This window comes from Bufo bufo, chromosome 5 (assembly GCF_905171765.1).
Source record: "Bufo bufo chromosome 5, aBufBuf1.1, whole genome shotgun sequence".
Lineage (NCBI taxonomy): Eukaryota > Metazoa > Chordata > Amphibia > Anura > Bufonidae > Bufo > Bufo bufo.
Window position 1 is genome coordinate 497,745,492 of NC_053393.1, and position 23,865 is coordinate 497,769,356.

General features: G+C 44.3%; 1 protein-coding gene across 1 annotated transcript in view; it reads left to right on the forward strand.

Moving 5' to 3' along the window:
• Nucleotides 1-23,865, forward strand: part of CCNY (cyclin Y) — a 149,108-nt gene that overhangs the window by 110,191 nt on the left and 15,052 nt on the right. Inside the window, exons 4-5 of the mRNA XM_040434296.1 lie at nt 13,421-13,521; nt 18,211-18,246. Of these exons, the coding sequence (XP_040290230.1) occupies nt 13,421-13,521; nt 18,211-18,246 (137 nt within the window). The remainder of the gene's footprint in view (nt 1-13,420; nt 13,522-18,210; nt 18,247-23,865) is intronic.

The window sequence follows — 23,865 nt, forward strand, 5'->3', positions numbered from 1 at the left end:
TTTTTGTAATCTACTTTAATTACTGAAATTGTAAATTTCTATTAGAAAAATGGCTCTAAAGTGACCCATTTTAAACCTTAGCAACGCTCCTCTTCTGTTTACATAACAGTCAGTGTTAGCAAGTCTCCGCTGTTATGTAAACAGAAGACAGAGGCTCAAAATGGGTCACTTTAGAGCTATTTTTCTAATAGAAATGTACGATTTCAGTAATTACAGTATATTACAAAAATGGTCAGTATCACTGCCACTATACATTACAAAAAAAATTAAAATAAATGACCGTTACACTTTAAAGAAAACCTACACTAACACTGAGAGAACATACTTGTTCAGATTCAACCCCGGGGCCCCAGTAATAGCCACCACGATGACTATTCTATTAGCTCTCACTTTTTACAGTCCAGTGTAAATAATATTGTTATGCCTTTTCACCACTTTTGTAAACTTGGGGGTAATTTAAAGGGGATCTTTTCTACAAACCTTTACCCCCCGTCCCACCTTCCTCAGTCTGGCCGAACCTGCGGTGGTAATCCTACTTTCCCGATCTCCGCAGCTAGGTTCTGGTTCCTTTGCTGCCCCACTGGCTTTGCAGATTCTGGGTCTCTCCACGTCAAAATCCATTTTAATGTGGTCACCTGCCACCCATACATCAGATACTACCACGTGACCTGTGTCAAAATGGATGTTGGTGCGGGGAGACCAAGGACCTGCAGAGCTGGTGGGGCAGCGATAGAGCTGGAACCAAGTGGCGGCAATTAGGTAAGTATGAATACCACCACGGGTCTTTGGTAAGTACAATTACCACCACGGGCCTGGACATGCTGGATGGTCTGTAGAAAAGGTCCCCACAGGTAAGCAGCCCCTTTAATAGGACTGCAAGAAGTCCTCAGAGCCCCACCTATCCTGAGATGTCAGATTCTTATATAGTTGGAGGTCCAGTGTTGGGACTACATTAGTCGCTAGGATGGGGTACATTTACTTGGCTGAGCATACATCTTTGGCATCCATCTACATTTTTCGGATCCATTTAGTGAGGGTCTCCATCAGTGAACCCTTAATATTTATTTAAACCCGAGGTATACTTCATTGTAAATGTAGAATAGATCACATAGAATACATCAATCATGGCATAACCCCCTTTAACTGTTGTTCACAGAGCAAAGGAGAAGCTCGGGCAACATGGCTGACCCCGTAATCATGGACAAAAAAATGAAATAAAATAAATTAGAAAATCTTGAATCTGACAGTAAAAACAGATGCAGGGGTGGGTAATCTGCGGCACTCCAGCTGTTGTGGAACTACAACTCCCAGCATGCATACTAGCTCATCCCTTCTCAGAACTCTCATAAATAAATGGAGCATTCTGGGAATTGTAGTTTCACAACAGCTGGAGTACCGCAGGATGCCCACCCCTGGATTAGACTATGCATCACAGTCTGGTTTTATTTACTACAAAAAAATAAAAAATCTAGGTGCCACATTCCTTTAAAGGGCATCTGTCAGTAGATTTGTCCCTATGACACCGGCTGACCTGTTATATGTGCACTTGGCAGCTGAAGGCATCTGTGTTGGTCTCATGTTCATGAAAAAAATGTATTAATATATGCAAATGAGCCTCTAGGAGCAATGGGGGCGTTGCCGTTACACCTAGAGGCTCTGCTCTCTACAACTGCCGAACACTTTCCACTTTAATTGACAGGGCTAGGTGTGATGTTTAGACTGCCTGGTCCTGTCAATCAAAGTGCAGAGGATGCGGCAGTTGCACATGGAGCAGAGCCTTTAGGTGTAACGTCAACGCCCTCGTTGCTCCTAGAGACTCATTTGCATATAATAAAACATCAGTTTTCTCAGCAATGCGGACACATATGAACATGGGACCAACACAGATGCCTTCAGCTGCCAAGTGCTCATGTAACAGGTCAGCCAGTGTCATAGGGACAAAACTGCTGATAGATGCCCTTTAAAAGAGACCAAAACAAGTAATTAAAGAGGAAAGCAACCTACAACCCTTGGTCTGAACTGCAAAATTTTTATGCAACAGTATGAGGCCGAGTTCACACTTCAGTTATATGGTCAGTTATTTCCATCAGTTAGGGCTCATGCACACGACCGTATGCCCTCTGAGACATGCGGGCCATATGTCCTGGAGCGGCATACATGGTGCACACGGGAGCGCACAGCATCACAGGTTACTATGATGCTGTGCGCATCGGGCTGCCGGCGGGGCTATTGTTCCGCACTCATAATATCATATGAGTGCAGGACAATAGTCCCGTAGGCGGCCCAATGCGCACAGCATCATAGTAACCTATGATGCTGTGCGCTCCCGTGCGCGCGATGTAGGCCGCTCCAGGACATATGGCCCGCTCACGGACCGCATGTCTCAGAGGGCATGAGGTTGTGTGCATGAGCCCTTATTGTGAGCCCAGTAGTGAGGCCTACACAGAGATCAGATGCAATCATTTGATTTGCACCTGTTCTGTGTTTTTGACCCGCACCTGGTTTTAGCTCACAATAACCGACAGAAATAACCGAAGTGTGAACTCGGCCTAATTTATTGTCCACTGGACAAAAAACCCACAACATCAGAACAGGATCACGGGTAGACGCACTGCAGAAGAAACCTAGGAGACGGCAGAAATGCAGTAGCATTGTGTTCTGTGGAGTCCTGGAGATCTCTAATTGCTCTGCGCTTCTTGTAGAGATTAATAATATCTTTTTAAAACCCCGTCTGAGATATTTTCTGCACTAATTGAACAGAATGGAGCTCTGGCTGAGGATGAGCGGCAGTGGAGAGAGCCTGTGAATGTGTAACCTCATGTGTAATTGACAAACCCATAAATAACGTTGTGGCTTTTTTGTCCAGTGGACAATAAATTAGGCGGCGTTCACACTTCAGTTATCTGGTCAGTTATTTCCATCAGTTAGGGCTCATGCACACAACCTCATGCCCTCCGAGACATACGGTCCGTGAGCGAGCCAGATGTCCTGGAGCGGCGTACATCGGGAGTGCGGGACAATAGCCCCACTGGGCTAGTAACCTATGATGCTGTGCGCACAATGTATGCCGCTCCAGGACATATGGCCCGCTCACGGACCGCATGTCTCAGAGGGCATACGGTCGTGTGCATGAGCCCTAACTGATGGAAATAACTGACCAGATAACTGAAGTGTGAACTCAGCCTCATTACTTTTGCATAAAAATTTAGCAGTTCAGACCAAGAGTTGTAGGTTGATTTCCCCTTTAATTACTTGTTTTGGTCTCTTTTAAATGGCATCTGTCAGTAGATTTGTCCCTATGACACCGGCTGACCTGTTACATGTGCGCTTGGCAGCTGAAGTCATCTGTGTTGGTCCCATGTTCATATGTGCTCGCATTGCTGAGAAAAATGATGTTTTATTATATGCAAATGAGCCTCTAGGAGCAACGGGGGCGTTGTCATTACACCTAGAGACTCTGCTCCCTCTGCAACTGCCGCACCCCCTGCACTTTGATTGACAGGACCAGGCAGTCTAAACATCACACCTAGCCCTGTCAATCAAAGTGCATTGGGCACAGCAGTTGTAGAGAGAGTAGAGCCTCTAGGTGTAACGTCAACGCCCCCATTGCTCCTAGAGGCTCATTTGCATATATTCATACATTTTTCTCAGCCATGCGGACACACCTGAACATGAGACCAACACAGATGTCTTCAGCTGCCAAGTGCACATGTAACAGGTCAGCCGGTGTCATAGGGACAAATCTGCTGACAGATGCCCTTTAAAGGAATGTGGCACCTAGATTTTAATTTTTGTAGTAAATAAAACCAGACTGTGATGCATAGTCTAATCCAGGGGTGGGCATCCTGCGGTACTCCAGCTGTTGTGAAACTACAATTCCCAGAATGCTCCATTTATTTGAGAGTTCTAAAAAAGGGATGAGCAAGTTTGCATGCTGGGAGTTGTAGTTCCACAACAGCTGGAGTGCTGCAGAATGCCCACCCCTGCATCTGTTTTTACTGTCCGATTCAAGATTTTCTATTTTATTTCATTTTTTGTCCATGATTACCGGGTCAGCCATGTTGCCCGAGCTTCTCCTTTGCTCTGTGAACAACAGTTAAAGGGGGTTATGCCATGATTGATGTAGAAAATGAAAATCGGACATCGTATAGTACATGACAGCCTCTTTCTAACACAGCTAGAACCAGCCCTGTACCTCACATGGGTCCAGAGATCTCCCCATTCATTGTTCCTATTGTTCTGGTAGATTTATTTCAGGCTGATGACTCAGGGGGGTGTCCTTTCTGCTGCAGCACAGTTTCTAATGGAAAAAATGGCTGCTCACAGTTGAAAATTTAAACTGAGTGCGTGTGACCAGCTCAGTGAGGTGGATGGCGAAATAAGGAAAGGAACAAACAGCAGGTGGCGCTATACAGAAACATTTTATTGAATAACTCAGTGGATATACAAAATTTTTAATTACATGCAATTATAAAAATATTCATTTCGAGTGCTGCTTTAAAAAATGTACAATACAAAATCAGCAGGCGCATGGACATTGGAAACTGTAGACTTGAGATGACTTATTGCCTTCTAAAGGAAATTATTTTGGGCATGCTCTGTGACCTTTGTGTAGGGGTCATTATGCAAGGAGGCGGGGAGCTGTGACTATTACCATGGATATATCTATATGTAATCCTGCCTGTCATAATAATGTGATGACTACTGAGAAGTGATCTCTACAGAACAGGAAGTGTCAGTGTGATATTGGGCTCCTGCAAGATTTCAGGATTATTTTTACATATAGGTAGTGAAATGGAAAATAGAAGAAGCAACACCCTTTAAAGGGTTATTCCGGCTTGAGAGTATTCATGGCCTATCCACGGGATCAGTGGAGGTAATTTCAGATTGGTGGAGGTCCAAGTCTGCCACCCCCGATGATCAACTCTTTGTAGAGGTTGTGGTTTTTTGTTTTAACCTGCGCACAGGTTAGGCCATCACTATTGGGAGGACAGAATACCCCTTTAATATATTGACATGACTTTCTTTTTCCCACATTAAAAAGTGCATACAACCTATTCCCCCCGTTTGTAAGCACACCGTGACGTCTCCATCTTCCTAACCTTTGTGTAGCAAATCTGCAGTCATCCCAATCAATACGTTCAGCTTTTCCCGGGAAAGGGGATGAATGGCTGCCACTTAAATGAAGGTCAAATGCGGAGGGCACTTACTCCATTACGGAATGCACTGAGCTGAAGGACTGCAAGGACTCTTATTAACCCCTGCCGCCTGTGCTAAAAATATACGGCATTGCTGGTAATAAGTTCAGAAGTCAGACTTTTAAGCCTACGAGGAGATTTCTTTGTAAAATTAATAGGATAGGAGCTTAAAGGGAACCTGTCACCGGGATTTTGTGTATAGAGCTGAGGACATGGGTTGCTAGATGGCCGCTAGCACATCCGCAATACCCAGTCCCCATAGCTCTGTGTGCTTTTATTGTGGGGAAAAAAAATGATTTTAAACATATGCAAATTAACCTGAGATGAGTCCTGTCCCTGACTCATCTCACGTACAGGACTCATCTCAGGTTAATTTGCATATGTATCAAATCGGTTTTTTTTACACAATAAAAGCACACAGAGCTATGGGGACTGGGTATTGCGGATGTGCTAGCGGCCATCTAGCAACCCATGTCCTGAGCTCTATACCCCAAATCCAGATGACGGGTTCCCTTTAAGGCAAGTTGTGAAGGAATATTCGAGCACCATGACAGCTGCTGTTAGTTATACGTATCCTCTTAAAGGGGTTGTCCAAGATGAGTAAGAAGAGAAATGTCAGTTTTTTCTAGAAATGCCACCATCCTTGTCCATGGGCAGTGTCTGGTGTGTAATTTCTGGAGAAAAGAGGCAGACAACCCCTCTAAAGCCTAACGAATGTACATGCTTGACTGCAGCTAGGATTAATACCCTGTAGGGATGAGTTATTTGTGAAGGTCCGTACACCTCGCCATTCCTGGCTGCACTCAGCATGGCCCCTTGGTGGGCATTTATGGCATATCCCTTTTAAAATCCAGTATAAATGAAAAGTTCTCCAGTTTTCTAATGTACATCGTAGTCCGTCCAGGCATGCTTAACCTGCGGCCCTCCAGATGTTGCGAAACTACAACTCCTATCATTTCCTGACAGCCTACAGCTATTATCCTACAGAAGGGCATCGTGGGGGTTGTAGTTTTACAACAGCTGTAGGGCCACAGGCTGAGCATCCCTGGTCTAGACAATGCTCTGTGAGCTAAGCACAGTAGTAGCAACTGCACGAAGCTGTCTAGTAGTTTGCTAGAGTGTAGCTCGCAGATCATTCCCTGAATACAATTGGATCTACTTCCCGGCTGAGATCAGGGCTAGGTATAAGTCCATTCAAACGACGTGTCCGTTTTGCCACCGATTGTGTGCACCCAGCATTGCAGTTCGGGCCCATTGACCTCAATGAGTCTGCAAAATGCAGCAAAGAATAGCACATGTCTTTTCTTTTTTTAGTGTGGTCTTGCGGACCCAAAAGCCCACGGACGGGCGCCATGTTGAAAAGGGCATCTGTCAGCAGATTTGTACCTATGACACTGGCTGACCTGTTATATGTGCACTTGGCAGCTGAAGTCATCTGCGTCGGTCCCATGTTCATATGTGCCCACATCGCTGAGAAAAATGATGTTTTACTATATGCAAATTAGCCTCTTGGAGCAGCGGGGGCATTACCACTACATCTAGAGGCTCTGCTCTCTCTGCAACTGTCACATCCTCTCCACTTTGAGGGCACCAAAGCAGTGTAAATGGGATCACACCTGGCTCTGTGAATCAAAGTGCATACGTTGCTGCAGTTGCAGAGAGAGCAGAGTCTCTAGGTGTAATGGCAACACCCCCGTTGCTCCCAGTGGCTCATTTGCATATATTAAAACTTAATTTTTCTCATCAATTTTCTCACTAACACAGATGCCTTCAGCTGCCAAGCGCACATGTAACAGGTCAGTCGGTTTCATAGGTACAAATCTGCTGACAGGTGGCCTATAACCACCTCAGGACCGCCGTACGCAGGATTGCGTCTTTGCGGCGGCCCTGCTCTTCTGGGTGGACGCGCCGGTGCGTCCTCTCGCGAGACGCGAGATTTCCTGTGAACGCGCGCACACAGGCGCGCGCGCTCACAGGAACGGAAGGTAAGAGAGTTGATCTCCAGCCTGCCAGCGGCGATCGTTCGCTGGCAGGCTGGAGATGTGTTTTTTTTAACCCCTAACAGGTATATTAGACGCTGTTTTGATAACAGCGTCTAATATACCTGCTACCTGGTCCTCTGGTGGTCCCCTTTGTTTGGATCGACCACCAGAGGACACAGGTAGCTCAGTAAAGTCCCACCAAGCACCACTACACTACACTACACCCCCCCCCCCGTCACTTATTAACCCCTTATTAGCCCCTGATCACCCCATATAGACTCCCTGATCACCCCCCTGTCATTGATTACACCCCTGTCATTGATCAACCCCCTGTAAAGCTCCATTCAGATGTCCGCATGATTTTTACGGATCCACTGATGGATGGATCGGATCTGCAAAACGCATACGGGCGTCTGAATGAAGCCTTACAGGGGCGTGATCAATGACTGTGGTGATCACCCCATATAGACTCCCTGATCACCCCCCTGTCATTGATTACCCCCCTGTCATTGATTACCCCCCTGTAAAGCTCCATTCAGATGTCCGCATGATTTTTACGCATGCACTGATAGATGGATCGGATCCGCAAAATGCATCCGGACGTCTGAATGAAGCCTTACAGGGGCATGATCAATGACTGTGGTTATCACCCCATATAGACTCCCTGATCACCCCCCTGTCATTGATCACCCCCCTGTAAAGCTCCATTCAGATGTCCGCATGATTTTTACGGATGCACTGATAGATGGATCGGATCCGCAAAACGCATCCGGACGTCTGAATGAAGCCTTACAGGGGCATGATCAATGACTGTGGTGATCACCCCATATAGACTCCCTGATCACCCCCCTGTCATTGATTACACCCCTGTCATTGATCACCCCCCTGTAAAGCTCCATTCAGATGTCCGCATGATTTTTACGGATGCACTGATAGATGGATCGGATCCGCAAAACGCATCCGGACGTCTGAATGAAGCCTTACAGGGGCGTGATCAATGACTGTGGTGATCACCCCATATAGACTCCCTGATCACCCCCCTGTCATTGATTACCCCCCTGTAAAGCTCCATTCAGATGTCCGCATGATTTTTACGGATGCACTGATAGATGGATCGGATCCGCAAAATGCATCCGGACGTCTGAATGAAGCCTTACAGGGGCATGATCAATGACTGTGGTTATCACCCCATATAGACTCCCTGATCACCCCCCTGTAAAGCTCCATTCAGATGTCCGCATGATTTTTACGGATGCACTGATAGATGGATCGGATCCGCAAAACGCATCCGGACGTCTGAATGAAGCCTTACAGGGGCGTGATCAATGACTGTGGTGATCACCCCATATAGACTCCCTGATCACCCCCCTGTCATTGATTACACCCCTGTCATTGATCACCCCCCTGTAAAGCTCCATTCAGATGTCCGCATGATTTTTACGGATGCACTGATAGATGGATCGGATCCGCAAAACGCATCCGGACGTCTGAATGAAGCCTTACAGGGGCGTGATCAATGACTGTGGTGATCACCCCATATAGACTCCCTGATCACCCCCCTGTCATTGATCACCCCCCTGTAAAGCTCCATTCAGATGTCCGCATGATTTTTACGGATGCACTGATAGATGGATCGGATCCGCAAAACGCATCCGGACGTCTGAATGAAGCCTTACAGGGGCGTGATCAATGACTGTGGTGATCACCCCATATAGACTCCCTGATCACCCCCCTGTCATTGATTACACCCCTGTCATTGATCACCCCCCTGTAAAGCTCCATTCAGACGTCCGCATGATTTTTACGGATCCACTGATAGATGGATCGGATCCGCAAAACGCATCCGGACGTCTGAATGAAGCCTTACAGGGGCATGATCAATGACTGTGGTGATCACCCCATATAGACTCCCTGATCACCCCCCTGTCATTGATTACCCCCCTGTAAAGCTCCATTCAGATGTCCGCATGATTTTTACGGATGCACTGATAGATGGATCGGATCCGCAAAACGCATACGGACGTCTGAATGAAGCCTTACAGGGGCATGATCAATGACTGTGGTTATCACCCCATATAGACTCCCTGATCACCCCCCTGTCATTGATCAACCCCCTGTCATTGATCACCCCCCCCTGTCATTGATCACCCCCCTGTCATTGATCAACCCCCTGTCATTGATCACCCCCCCCTGTCATTGATCACCCCCCTGTCATTGATCACCCCTCTGTAAGGCTCCATTCAGACATTTTTTTGGCCCAAGTTAGCGGAATTTTTATTTATTTTTCTTACAAAGTCTCATATTCCACTAACTTGTGTCAAAAAATAAAATCTCACATGAACTCACCATACCCCTCACGGAATCCAAATGCGTAAAATTTTTTAGACATGTATATTCCAGACTTCTTCTCACGCTTTAGGGCCCCTAGAATGCCAGGGCAGTATAAATACGCCACATGTGACCCCATTTCGGAAAGAAGACACCCCCAGGTATTCCGTGAGGGGCATATTGAGTCCATGAAAGATTGAAATTTTTGTCCCAAGTTAGCGGAACGGGAGACTTTGTGAGAAAAAAATAAAAAATATCAATTTCCGCTAACTTGTGCCAAAAAAAAAAAATTTCTATGAACTCGCCATGCCCCTCATTGAATACCTTGGGGTGTCTTCTTTCCAAAATGGGGTCACATGTGGGGTATTTATACTGCCCTGGCATTCTAGGGGCCCCAAAGCGTGAGAAGAAGTCTGGTATCCAAATGTCTAAAAATGCCCTCATAAAATGAATGTGGGCCCCTTTGCGCATCTAGGCTGCAAAAAAGTGTCACACATGTGGTATCGCCGTACTCAGGAGAAGTTGGGGAATGTGTTTTGGGGTGTCATTTTACATATACCCATGCTGGGTGAGAGAAATATCTTGGTCAAATGCCAACTTTGTATAAAAAAATGGGAAAAGTTGTCTTTTGCCAAGATATTTCTCTCACCCAGCAAGGGTATATGTAAAATGACACCCCAAAACACATTCCCCAACTTCTCCTGAATACGGCGATACCACATGTGTGACACTTTTTTGCAGCCTAGGTGGGCAAAGGGGCCCATATTCCAAAGAGCACCTTTAGGATTTCACAGGTCATTTACCTACCTAACACACATTAGGGCCCCTGGAAAATGCCAGGGCAGTATAACTACCACACAAGTGACCCCATTTTGGAAAGAAGACACCCCAAGGTATTCCGTGAGGGGCATGGCGAGTTCCTAGAATTTTTTATTTTTTGTCACAAGTTAGTGGAAAATGCTGATTTTTTTTTTTTTTTTTTTTTTTATACAAAGTCTCATATTCCACTAACTTGTGACAAAAAATAAAAACTTCCATGAACTCACTATGCCCATCAGCGAATACCTTGGGGTCTCTTCTTTCCAAAATGGGGTCACTTGTGGGGTAGTTATACTGCCCTGGCATTCTAGGGGCCCAAATGTGTGGTAAGGAGTTTGAAATCAAATTCTGTAAAAAATGACAAGTGAAATCCGAAAGGTGCTCTTTGGAATATGGGCCCCTTTGCCCACCTAGGCTGCAAAAAAGTGTCACACATCTGGTATCTCCGTACTCAGGAGAAGGTGGGGAATGTGTTTTGGGGTGTCATTTTATATATACCCATGCTGGGTGAGAGAAATATCTTGGCAAACGACAACTTTTCCCATTTTTTTATACAAAGTTGGCATTTGACCAAGATATTTATCTCACCCAGCATGGGTATATGTAAAAAGACACCCCAAAACACATTCCTCAACTTCTCCTGAATACAGAGATACCAGATGTGTGACACTTTTTTGCAGCCTAGGTGGGCAAAGGGGCCCATATGCCAAAGAGCACCTTTCGGATTTCACAGGTCAATTTTTACAGAATTTGATTTCAAACTCCTTACCACACATTTGGGCCCCTAGAATGCCAGGGCAGTATAACTACCCCACAAGTGACCCCATTTTGGAAAGAAGAGACCCCAAGGTATTCGCTGATGGGCATAGTGAGTTCATGGAAGTTTTTATTTTTTGTCACAAGTTAGTGGAATATGAGACTTTGTATGAAAAAAAAAAAAAAAAAAAAAAATAATCATTTTCCACTAACTTGTGACAAAAAATAAAAAATTCTAGGAACTCGCCATGCCCCTCACGGAATACCTTGGGGTGTCTTCTTTCCAAAATGGGGTCACTTGTGGGGTAGTTATACTGCCCTGGCATTCTAGGGGCCCAAATGTGTGGTAAGGAGTTTGAAATCAAATTCAGTAAAAAATGACCTGTGAAATCCGAAAGGTGCTCTTTGGAATGTGGGCCCCTTTGCCCACCTAGGCTGCAAAAAAGTGTCACACATCTGGTATCTCCGTACTCAGGAGAAGGTGGGGAATGTGTTCTGGGGTGTCATTTTATATATACCCATGCTGGGTGAGAGAAATATCTTGGCAAAAGACAACTTTTCCCATTTTTTTATACAAAGTTGTCATTTGACCAAGATATTTATCTCACCCAGCATGGGTATATGTAAAAAGACACCCCAAAACACATTCCTCAACTTCTCCTGAGTACGGGGATACCAGATGTGTGACACTTTTTTGCAGCCTAGGTGGGCAAAGGGGCCCATATTCCAAAGAGCACCTTTCGGATTTCACTTGTCATTTTTTACTGAATTTGATTTCAAACTCCTTACCACACATTTGGGCCCCTAGAATGCCAGGGCAGTATAACTACCCCACAAGTGACCCCATTTTGGAAAGAAGAGACCCCAAGGTATTCGCTGATGGGCATAGTGAGTTCATAGAACTTTTTATTTTTTGTCACAAGTTAGTGGAATATGAGACTTTGTAAGAAAAAAAAAAAAAAAAAAAAAAATCATCATTTTCCGCTAACTTGTGACAAAAAATAAAAAGTTCTATGAACTCACTATGCCCATCAGCGAATACCTTAGGGTGTGTACTTTCAGAAATGGGGTCATTTGTGGGGTGTTTGTACTGTCTGGGCATTGTAGAACCTCAGGAAACATGACAGGTGCTCAGAAAGTCAGAGCTGCTGCAAAAAGCGGAAATTCACATTTTTGTACCATAGTTTGTAAACGCTATAACTTTTACCCAAACCATTTTTTTTCTACCCAAACATTTTTTTTTTTATCAAAGACATGTAGAACTATAAATTTAGAGCAAAATTTCTATATGGATGTCGTTTTTTTTTGCAAAATTTTACAACTGAAAGTGAAAAATGTCATTTTTTTGCAAAAAAATCGTTAAATTTCGATTAATAACAAAAAAAGTAAAAATGTCAGCAGCAATGAAATACCACCAAATGAAAGCTCTATTAGTGAGAAGAAAAGGAGGTAAAATTCATTTGGGTGGTAAGTTGCATGACCGAGCAATAAATGGTGAAAGTAGTGTAGGTCAGAAGTGTAAAAAGTGGCCTGGTCTTTCAGGGTGTTTAAGCACTGGGGGCTGAGGTGGTTAAGGACTGCATATGTCCATTGCAGGAAGAGGTTAAGGCAATCAACATGACACACATGTAAAGACATTGTTACGGCAGTGGGTGTGTCAACCAACTGGCTTGACTTTAGGCTAAACCTAATGGCATCCTTGCAGCTCCCAGGTATTCACCCTTTAACCTCTACACAAGGATTTGGACTTTGCTGCAGGGAACCACCAGATCGCTACCTTCTGGAGTAATCCCAGTGTGTTTGACAATTGACCCATGGGAATGAAGGACACCAGTGCAAGGCAGCAAAGAAACAGGCAAAGCAGGCGGAGGTCAGGACAGGTAGAGTTTGTGCAATTTTAGTGAAACGGGTCTGAAGTTCAGGGCTGGCAGCAGATGGGTACAACAGGCACAGGTCGGTACATGGGCAGTCGCCAGAAAACAGCACACCTTTGCAAGGAACTTAGCAAGCAAGGAACCTGATTGCTCAGGCAAGGAGAATGGGGGCAGCCCAACAATTATAACAGAAGCTGATTAACAATTACAAGCAGCCATGTATGTGCACACGGAGAGGAGTAGTGGTGATAGTAAAATGATAGTAGCGGAGCAGTGACGGACATAGGCCGCTGATGTGAAAGACATATTATAGGGAAACTCCTTTGGTACTTTGAATGAAACTTTTAGCGCTGTTTGGGTATCTACACTGTAAATGTGTTTAATTGTACAATGCTTTGTGGTACATGTTTAGTGACATTTTATGATCTCATTGGGCTTGTATTGATTTTTTTTCTTCCCACAGCATCCACCAGGGCAAATGAGGAGAAAGTACAGCTCTTGCTCTACAATTTTCCTTGATGACAGCACAGTCAGCCAACCTAACCTCAAGTATACCATTAAATGGTCAGTGGACACCCCTTCAATGTATTGTTTGGTCACTGATCAGCCAAAACCTTAAAACCACCTGTCCAATGTTGTGTAGGACCTCTCTCGCCAACGCCTCTGATTCATTGAGGTATAGACTCCACAAGATCCCTGACATTGGCTTATGGTATCTGACGTTATAAGTTTCGAGGTGGGGCCTCCATAGAGCGGACTTTTTTGAAGCACATCCCTCAGATGCTCAATCACATTGAACAATTTTTGCTGTGTGGCCGGGGCATTCTCCTGCCGAAAGAGGCCATTGCCATTAGGGAATACCAGTGAATGTATGTACTTGAAGTGCAACCGTGTTTAGGTAGGTGGTACTTGTCAAAGCAACGTCCGCATGAATGATGGGACCCAATATTTCCCAGAAAAAAATTGGCCAAAGCAAAACTGGTTGTCTTTACATGGACAACTTTGGTAGGTACTAAGCAACTACACTGGTTTTATAACCTTCATAATGTTGCCTTTGTCCAAGTTTCTCAGATCTTTCCTCTTATTCCCATTTTTTTCTGATTCCAACACATGAGCGTCAAGAACGAAATGTTCAGTTGCTGCCTAAAATATCCAACCTTGGTAGCAGGTGCCTCTGGTATAATCATTGTTATTCTCTTTACTTTTCAGAGTTTTTAATGTTGTGGCTGATCGGTCTATGTCATTTCTTGTAAATTATGTAATGTTCCGTCTAGTATGAGGCCTTCCAGTAACAGCAGTCAGGTCCTGAAGGGTCCTGCTAAAAATTGGGACTTCCTTGCTGTAGAAGAAAACCTTTCATTATGTCCCATTCACACGTCCGTGTCCGTTCTGCAGAAAGCAAACTGCGGATCAGCAAAACACGGACACCGCTGTGGGGATCCTTCATGGGCTTCCGTGTGTTTCCAGGTCCATGCAGTGGCGCAGCAGCAAAAGATAGGACATGTCCCATCTTTGGCCACATCTTGAGGATTGCGGACCCATTGATCTCAATGAGTCTGCAGCACGATCGGCAGTTTGCGGTCTGCAAAACGGACGTGACTGTGTGAAAGGGGCCTTAGAATAAGAATCTCTTTATTGGATTTGACTAAAGTAAACTAACAATATTCCATCTCGTAACCTCTTGAACTTTTTTGAATGTATTTATCACCTATTGCAGCAAAACATATGTAAGGCTACATCCACACGAACTTTGTTTTAGTGTCCATTCCGTTTTTTGTTTTTTTTTGCGGATAGCATGCGGACCTTGTGCTGTCCGTATCTGTATGTCCGTTCCGTAGCCTCGCAAAAAAAAATAGAACATGTCCTATTCTTGTCCGTTTTAGGCATTGTTACAATGGATCCGCAAAAAAGCAAAACGGATGGCATATGAATCTGCAATTTACGGACCGCAAAATACATACGGTCGTGTGCATGTAGCCCAAAGGACATGTCCACTTCTTTTTTAAATTTTTATTTTACTGCAATGCTTCTAAAATAAAACTGAAGCATCTGTGCAAATGCTGTTGATTTAAGATATTTTACCTTGTGTTTTTTTGGGGGTTTTTTTCAGCAGCTTCTATGTTGGTCCATGTGTCTCCAAGATCACAGACTACTAACAAAGTCAACCATTTATAAATATCAGCAACCTCCGGCACTCCCATTCACTTCTATAAGAGTTACAAGAACAGCTGAGCAAGTGTGCATGCTGGGAGTTGTAGTTTCACAGCAGCTGGAGTGCCGAAGGTTGCTGAACCCCTGCGATAGAAGATGTCAGGGGGGATTGAGCTGTTAAATTTCAACATGCCTGATGATTGTGATCTCAGGGGAAATGAGCTGCCCCCAGAGGATTCTGGCACTAGATTATTACCCTCTATCCATTGAAAACACATGCATAAGCGTATGTGTAAGTGCAGGGCTGCCATCGGGAATTTCCACACACGGGCAAACCATGTGTCACCTCTCTCCCCATTCTCCCTTCTCACATTCATAGCCATAAAACCCTTATTTTTTGGCATGAGGCCACTTTGCCATTCACACATGTAAAATTTTTATTTCTATATAATATTATGGGTTAAATCAAGGGGGAAAAAAACATGCGCCATTTTTATTTACGCTGTTTACTGATCACCATAAAGAAAGTGTTCACTATGTTGTAAGGGTTATTATGATTACATGGATACCAGATACTGTTCTGTGATATTTAATAGTAAGTACGATGCGTTTGGAAAGTCTTTGGACCCTTTTTTTTAACATTTTGTACAGCCAGACACAGGACTTTGAGTAGGAGGAGGGACATGGCTGATCTCCTGGGACACAGAGACGCTTTGTTTATATTATTTCTCTGATTAAATTTTAATATGACACAAAATTGCCTCAATGAAGAAGGTGTAAAAGGGGTTGTCACTGCCAAGGGTGTATGTAATGGTAGAATATTAGCGCTATAGTTTGATATCATATTTCAGCACAAAATCTCAGCTTTCGAATAATACCATGTCCATCATTGTAAGTGCAGTACGTCACAACTTTCATTTGAAATCCGGGATCTGCATGAACAGCTTTTCATCCTGGTGCTAAAATATATGTGTAAGGCCTTGTGCACACGGCCGTTGCCCGTATCGCGGGCTGCAAATAGTGGGTCCGCAATATGCGGGAACCGGCTGTGTGCTCACTCCATTCACTTAAATTGGTCCACAATCTGAAAGGTGCGGTGTGGAATGGTGTGGAAAGATTACTCGCTGTGCCTCTGCACTGCAAAAAAAATAGAACATGTTCTATTTTTTGACTGTGCAGACAGATCACGGACCCATTCAAGTTGAATGGGTCTGGATCCGTTGGCGGAATCTGCACGGATGTTGCCCGTGCATTGGGAACCGCAAATTATGGTCACCAATGCACAGAACTGCTTAGCAATGGCCGTGTGCATAAGGGCTAAGGGAGAGGTGCAGGGTGGACAGCCTATTGCTTTCATTGTCCCCCTAAAAAAAAAAGCTTCCACTAATTTGGGAAGGGGGGGGGGGGGGGGTGCGGGGGGGGGGGGGCGCGGGGGGGGGTGGTCTTGTTTGTTTTTCTTAGTAACCATATTGGATTTAGCTCAGTTTTTAGTTAATACAATTTTTTTGTATCATTTACCTTTTTTCTGCCATTACAAGCCATTAAAGGCAGAGGCTTGAAGTCCATGGATGACGCCTGCCACAATAGCCACATTTCAGAATAGTAATAATAGTTACACGACGCTAAAGTCTTTCTAAAGACTGAAAAAACAATAACTTTTTGCTCATATGACACTTTGGGTTTCCTGTGGAAAGACATTGAGTGTATTTTCTAGATATAAATAGCATTTTGCAAGTCACATTTCATTGCTTAGAAAAAAGTCTGCATGATCAAATTATTAGTTGTGGCTTTTTTTTCTTCATATTTTGATCCGAATCATGAAGATTATACACAATAAAGATAATATAATAAAAAATAGTTTTAGTAAACAGTCCATCACTTCATTTCAGTAGATTAACAAGAAATAAGGGCCCAAAGGAAAGCAGTATGACTGCAGGACCACCCAGGTTTGTTCGTAGTCTGTAACCATGGAGATGCATAGATCTGTATAGGAGCTGCAGACACAGAACTGTAGGATTTTTGCTAAGAAGCTTAATTTTTATTTTATTTTATGTAAAGTGCAGCTATGAAAACATGGCTACTTTCTTCTAAAAACAGTGCCACCCCTTGTCTACAGGCTGTGCTAAGGTATTGCAGTTTAGCCTTTTTCACTTCAGTGAAGCTGATCTGTAATACCAGACATAACCCATGGACACATGTGGCACTGTTTTTGGAAGAAAGAAAGCATGTGTTTCTAATTCTGTATTTCTAGACTACTCCTTTTTAAAGGGGTTTTCCAGTATGCATAAACACCCTTTAAAATAATTTATGATGGTAGCTTTATTTCTTTTACCTTTTATTGCTCCTATCTTCAGATCTGGGCTGTGGTCACATGACCATGTCCATGCAGCCCTTTCTTATTTCCTGTGATGTTATGTCCTTGGACAGGGCAGTGATAGGGGAGTGTCTATGGAACTAGCTGAGTGGGAGGAGCTATGAACTAGCTGGGCGTGGTTAGGGGCAGTGATAGGGGAGTGTCTGTAAATAGCTGAGTGGGAGGAGCTATATACTAGCTGAGTGTTAGGGACAGTGATAGGGGAGTGTCTATGTAACTAGCGGGTGGGAGGTGCTATGAACTAGCTGGGCGTGGTTAGGGGCAGTGATAGGGGAGTGTCTATGTAACTAGCTGGTGGGAGGAGCTATAAACTAGCTGAGTGGTGTTAGCAGTGATAGGGGGGTGTCTATGTAACTAGAGGGTGGGAGGAGCTATGAACTAGCTGGGCGTGGTTAGGGGCAGTGATAGGGGAGTGTCTATGTAACTAGCTGGCGTTGTTAGGGGGCGGTGCTGGAGCTGCGGCAGAAAGAGGAAAGTGCATGATGGGTTTGGTTGGATGCAGCACATACAGGATGGGACCATACCACAGTAACGGTTCAGGAGAGTCCAAGTAGAAAAGATAATAGTATGGGGAAGATTTATGTGAGGTAAGCAACTACATGAGCATATCATTTAAAGAACATGGTAATCTCGGAAAAACCCTTAAACAACCCAAAAAAAAAACATTTTAAATCAAATTATCCAGTGATTATTACAATGTGTATTAAATCTATTCTTCTTTTTTACAGCGTAGCACTGGCAATATATTACCACATAAAAAACAGGTAAGTTGAACATTTTCTGCAAGTCACAGTAAAATAGCCATGTAACTAATATAGAGACTGAAAGTGTCTAAACTGACCACTGTCAAACAAGGTTTTAATGGGTCCTTCCCCTTTAATTCTGAACATATGTAAATGTTTAGAGATGTCCGATACCTGGCCACATTTCTCCAGTATGAGGTAACTGTGCACTAGAAAACACTTACCCTGGTGAGGTCTTCAGAGCTGAGATGTTTTCTTACCATCACCTTTCTTTGTGTCCTATTCTCTCTCTGACTGTACAGCACTTACTCTATCTTTGGATATGTTTGTGTTTATATCTTTTATCCTAGTTTAGTAAACTCTTTATGCACCTAAGTCATGTTAAAGGGTTTTCTCATCTGAGCCAATGGGGGCATATCGCTACCCCCCGCATACCCCCATTGTCTGATAGGTGCGGGTCCCACCACTGGTAAGTGAAAGGTCTGTGCGGCGCATTGCCTATAGCACAGACCTGTCACTTACCAGTAGGAGGAGCGCCCGGCCGGTCACAGACATCGCAGCTCGCAGGTAAGTATAATGCTTCTAAAAATTGCTAAGTAACCATGGCAACCAGGACTGCAGTAGCGTCCTGGTTACCATGGTTACCGATCGGAGCCCCAGCGATTAAACTGGGACTCCGATCGGAACTCTCCACTGCCACCAATGATGGGGGAACGTGATTTTAACAAGGTGGGGGGGAGATGTGAGACCGTACTGGCCATCTGCGATCCGTCTGTGTGAAAGTTGCCAACGGCCACGGATCATGGACGCGGATGCCAATATTGTGTGCATCCGTGTTTTTTCACTGACCTATTGACTTGAATGGGTCCGTGAACCGTTGTCCGCAGAAAGTCAATGGGTCCGCAGAAAATCACGGAAAAGGGAACAACGGCCACGGATGCACACAGCGGTCGTGTGCATGAGGCCTTAATCCAAGCTCTGATGGAACATATTATGAGTTATGTTTAATCTGGTGTGTTCAGATGTGTACGGAATTGTCCCCAGGATGTTTTATTCCAATGGAGATATTATATTTCTTTGAGATAAACACTAAGACCAAGTGTTTCTCAGTATGACTCCCAGCTTACCTGGATGTTACAAAGGAAATGCATATGAAGCCAGACTGATTGCCGTGACACATGTCATAGAGATGACTATATGGGACAAAATACTTCGTATTGTTATTGAGATGGTGCGCTGCCTATAAATGCAGGACAACGAAACGTATTTTGAGATTAATTCAATCGGTTCTGAATGCGGCAGATTTTACTCTTCACTTTTCAGAACCCCATCTCTGTAATCCCATGCTCGGCCTGGAAAATAAAGAGACGGACACATTAGGAATGTCAGGCTGACAGTGAGATAAATCTCTGTAAAAGCTGTCGGGTTTAATTTGTGTCGAAACATCTCCTGAAGTGGGTATCGGTTTGGCAGGCTGTCAGGAATGTGTTACACCATTTATTCTCTTATTGTACATTACGCCAGAACTTCCTCAAAGTGATACTGATGGTTTTACTTGCATATTAAATTCCAATTAGCTAGGCTTTACTAGTCACATAGTAGCACATATGTCAGAGCTGAATTACAATGCAGACCTTCTCCGATAATCAGGATCCCTCGATTTCCGTCACTGGGATGGGATTTAGGATGTTTTTAAAAATGTTAAATGTTAGCCAAATTGTTGCAGATCGTTTCCTGAAGGTGTCAGACCATTGAGCAATATCCATTTCATTGTTTTTTGGATTTAAGGCTGGCGTCACACAAATAGCTATTTTTTTTCTGTTGTTTTTGAGGAGTTTGGTTTTTGGTGTGTTCGATTTGCTGGTGTTTTTTTATGTAAGCAAAAACACTGGCTCCAGAAATCGCATGGAAGTCTGTGGAAAATGCAGGCAATTATTATTATTTTTTTTGGGTCAACATAATTTATTTTTATTTTATCGCAGCATGCCTTTGGTTTCATTGCCCTTGTTTTTCTCCCATAGGTGATTTTTTTTTTTTTTTTGGTAGCTTTAAAATACCACATGTCAGTATGCATTGTTTTTATTTTTTTATGGTGCTTTTTGTACCAGTGTATGTTCCTCAAAATGCTCTACAGAGGAAGTGATGTTGGGGGGGGGGGGGGGGGCGCGGGGTGCGGTACATACTTTACTATAATAAAATTGTTAAACTGCAAGGGTTAAATCACACTTTATGTCCAAAAAGACTCATAAATGCTTCGAAAAATTCTGCTTAAGGCCTCTTTCAGACAAGCATATTTGCAATGCATATATAGTCCGGATTTTATGTTCCGGAATTTGGTGCTAATGTTAATGAATAGAGCTGTTCACATGGACATAGAATTTCCGTTAGTATTTGAAATACGCAGCATGTTCGAGTTTAGTGCGGATTTGTTTCCAAGTACCCGCATTACAGTCTGTGCCGTGCATGAAAAATGAAGGAAGGAAGAAATACGCGTGTAAATCCTGAAGCAATCCTGATGGTATATCATCAGGATCCTGAGCCAGAATACTGACGGATCTCAGTACGCTCGTCTGAAAGTGGCAGGCTTTTTTGCAGTTTTTTAGGCAAAAACGCCACCTCCAGGTGTCACATAGTAGTCTGTGGTAAATATTAAAGGGGTTCTCCAGGCATTTTGTCTAATTAGCTCATGGCACTAACCTGGGAGGGGAGAAATCTTTTAGGCTTCTTTCACACAGGCGAGATTTCCGCGTAGGTGCAATGCGTGAGGTGAACGCATTGCACCCGCAATAAATCCGGACCCATTCATTTCTATGGGGCTGTGCACATGAGCGGTGATTTTCACGCATCACTTGTGCGTTGCGGGAAAAATTGCAGCATGTTCTATATTGTGCGTTTTTCACGCAACGCAGGCCCCATAGACGTGAATGGGGCTGCATGAAAATCGCAAGCATCCGCAAGCAAGTGCGGATGCAGTGTGATTTTCATGCAAGGTTGCTAGATGATCGAGATGGGGACGCGATCATTATTATTTTCCCTTATAACATGGTTATAAGGGAAAATAACAGCATTCTTAATACAGAATGCATAGTACAATAGGGCTGGAGGGGTTAAAACATTTTTTGACTCTCCTCATCCATTTGTTCACGCAGCCCGGCGTACCAGCACCCATCTAGAGCAGCTTTTTTCACAGACTTTGGCTCCAGATCTCTAGAGCTCCATCCACTGTGAAGTGGCCGTGCCTGATTACTGCAGCGAGCGTTTATCCTTCCATCATTCCTACGCTGGCCTTGTTTACTCTCAAAAGTGGACCTGACACCATCTTCAGATAGCTCATGGAGTCATTGGGGCACTGCACTGGATGAGGCGAGTCCTAGACTGCCCCTTGTCTTCCTGACGCCAGCGCCCGGCCGAGCGAAATGTCGAGGCCGGCGCAGAACACCACCTTGTGCTGACGCGATTCAGACATGCAGTGAGTGGAGGTGTATACACCTTGGCTTCAAGCACTCCCTGCGCATGCACAGGGAACGATGCTAACTGATTGTAGTGAGTGCCTGAAGCCGAGCATTACACCTCTCCGCTCACTGCACATGCCTGGATCACGGCAGCGCTCGAGATTTCGCTCAGCCGGGCTCTAACGTCAGGAAGGCAAGGGACAGTCTGTGAGAGCGAGATGGCTGGGAAAGTGCTCTCAATCAGAGCCAAAGACGTTTGCTCTGCTGCTCCAAATTAGTAGCTTAATCCTAGGATGGATGAAACAACACTGACACCAGGCAGGGTCAACGTAGTTCTTCTATATTACAGGAGGTTTAAGCCGTATATATGTTCATCACCCCTGAGGCTCGTGGAATTGTTCCATTGGCTAGAATACATAAGCAAAGAAAGAGATAACACTTGGCTTCTGCGCATTGTGCACGATTTTACAACCTTTTGGTATGTGAGCTATGTAAACAGCTAGGTACCAGCGCCATATTGTAATGGCGTCACATTAACGTCAGTACAGCATACGTCATCCGGGAAGAGGGTCCTTCTAGGAAATGGGGGCCATCTTGACTTCGGAAGAATGATATTCACATCTCCATCAAGGGGATGACTCGTGACTCGCCTCATCCTGCGCAGCGTTCCCATGTGACGACGTAGGGTACATTTTCAAAGTAGATTTTTGACATGAGGACAATACTTTTGAGTGTCCTCTAAGCCAGTTTTGAATGGAGGGAGGATGAACAGTAGGAACACGTAATTAGCTCTATAGGTCAGTTCTGATGACAGGTTCCCTTTAAGATAACGGTTCCAGTAGGTTGGACTTTCTTCTGATCCATGTGATGCCTCTGGTTCTCCTTGGGAAGTAAAATAATCTGGGTAATCTTGAGGTTGACATTTGTCCACATTTACATAGCCTGATGTTTGGCGCACCCTTCAGTTGCCAACTCCTGCTCTTATCTCGGATTCTAGTCCAAAAAAGTGATAACCTGGTAAATGTGTCCACAAAGCCGAGCGATCCGACACGCGGCGATCATAATTTATGTTAATAGATGCAAATCGAGCCATTTAAATCCCAGATCATGTAAATCTATTCCGGCTTGTCAGTCAGCATCTTCGTTCAAGCACTTCTGCATATTTTGAGGTTTGTTCCATATTTAATGTGATTGGAAATCCAGGCTGACGACCAGCTTGGCATCATGGCTGAAAAAAAATAAAGTGCTAGGAACAAAAGTGAATTGAAGGACCGTAGCCAGCAAATTTTTCCAGCTGATGTCCACAGAAAATCGAAGCCGTGGACTTTTGGGGCAGACGTCCTGGATTTGACAAACACTTTTCTTCTCAGATGTCACATTCTATGCTCTATGCGCCCTCTGCTGGTCAGTAGTAGGCATTGTGGCAGAGTGTGATCCGGTGCTTTGTGCTCTGTATTGTTGGAGACGTGACATGTAACATGCAGTCAGTATCAAGATTCTTGGTTCAGTTTTGGTATACGTATATTAATAAAAAGCTCTCCTATTATATGCACTTCATTAAAGTTTCCTCCACACCCCGGCTTGCTCCCACATACTTTCATTAGCTTTCTAGGTTAATTGGCTTTCTGTGTAATTATCCATAGTGTGTATGTGAGACGGGGAACCCTGGTTATGAGCCCCACGGGGACTGTTGTAAGTTCATTTTCAGTAGAGCGCTGCAGAATATGTTCCCGCTATATAAATAGCAAGTAATGGTAGCGCACAGTGACGTAAAATATAGGTATCCATTATGAACATGCAGAATAGGAGTCTGAACCTACGAGAGAACGACTAATTGGCTATGTATACTAGTGTACAGGAGGTATATAGCAGAACAATCCATGTCGCCGTTACAGTTAATCCAGCTTTCTTAGGTTCCTGAACTCTGGGCCGGACTGGCCATCGACCCTGCAGGGAAACTTCCCGGTGGGCTGATGCCCATGCAAGGTCGCCCATGCCCTCCTTATGCCACCAGCCAGGTACATAACAATCTTATGCTCTTATCATTAAAGGGGGGGACTTTTTTGAATTTGGAAAACCCCGTTCATAATTGCTAGTAGCATCAGGTACTTATGCATCTGGCTGCAACTGTAGTTGTCCTCTTGAAGTCAAGTCCTCAGGATGTGATACAGTTGAATTCTGCAGCGGG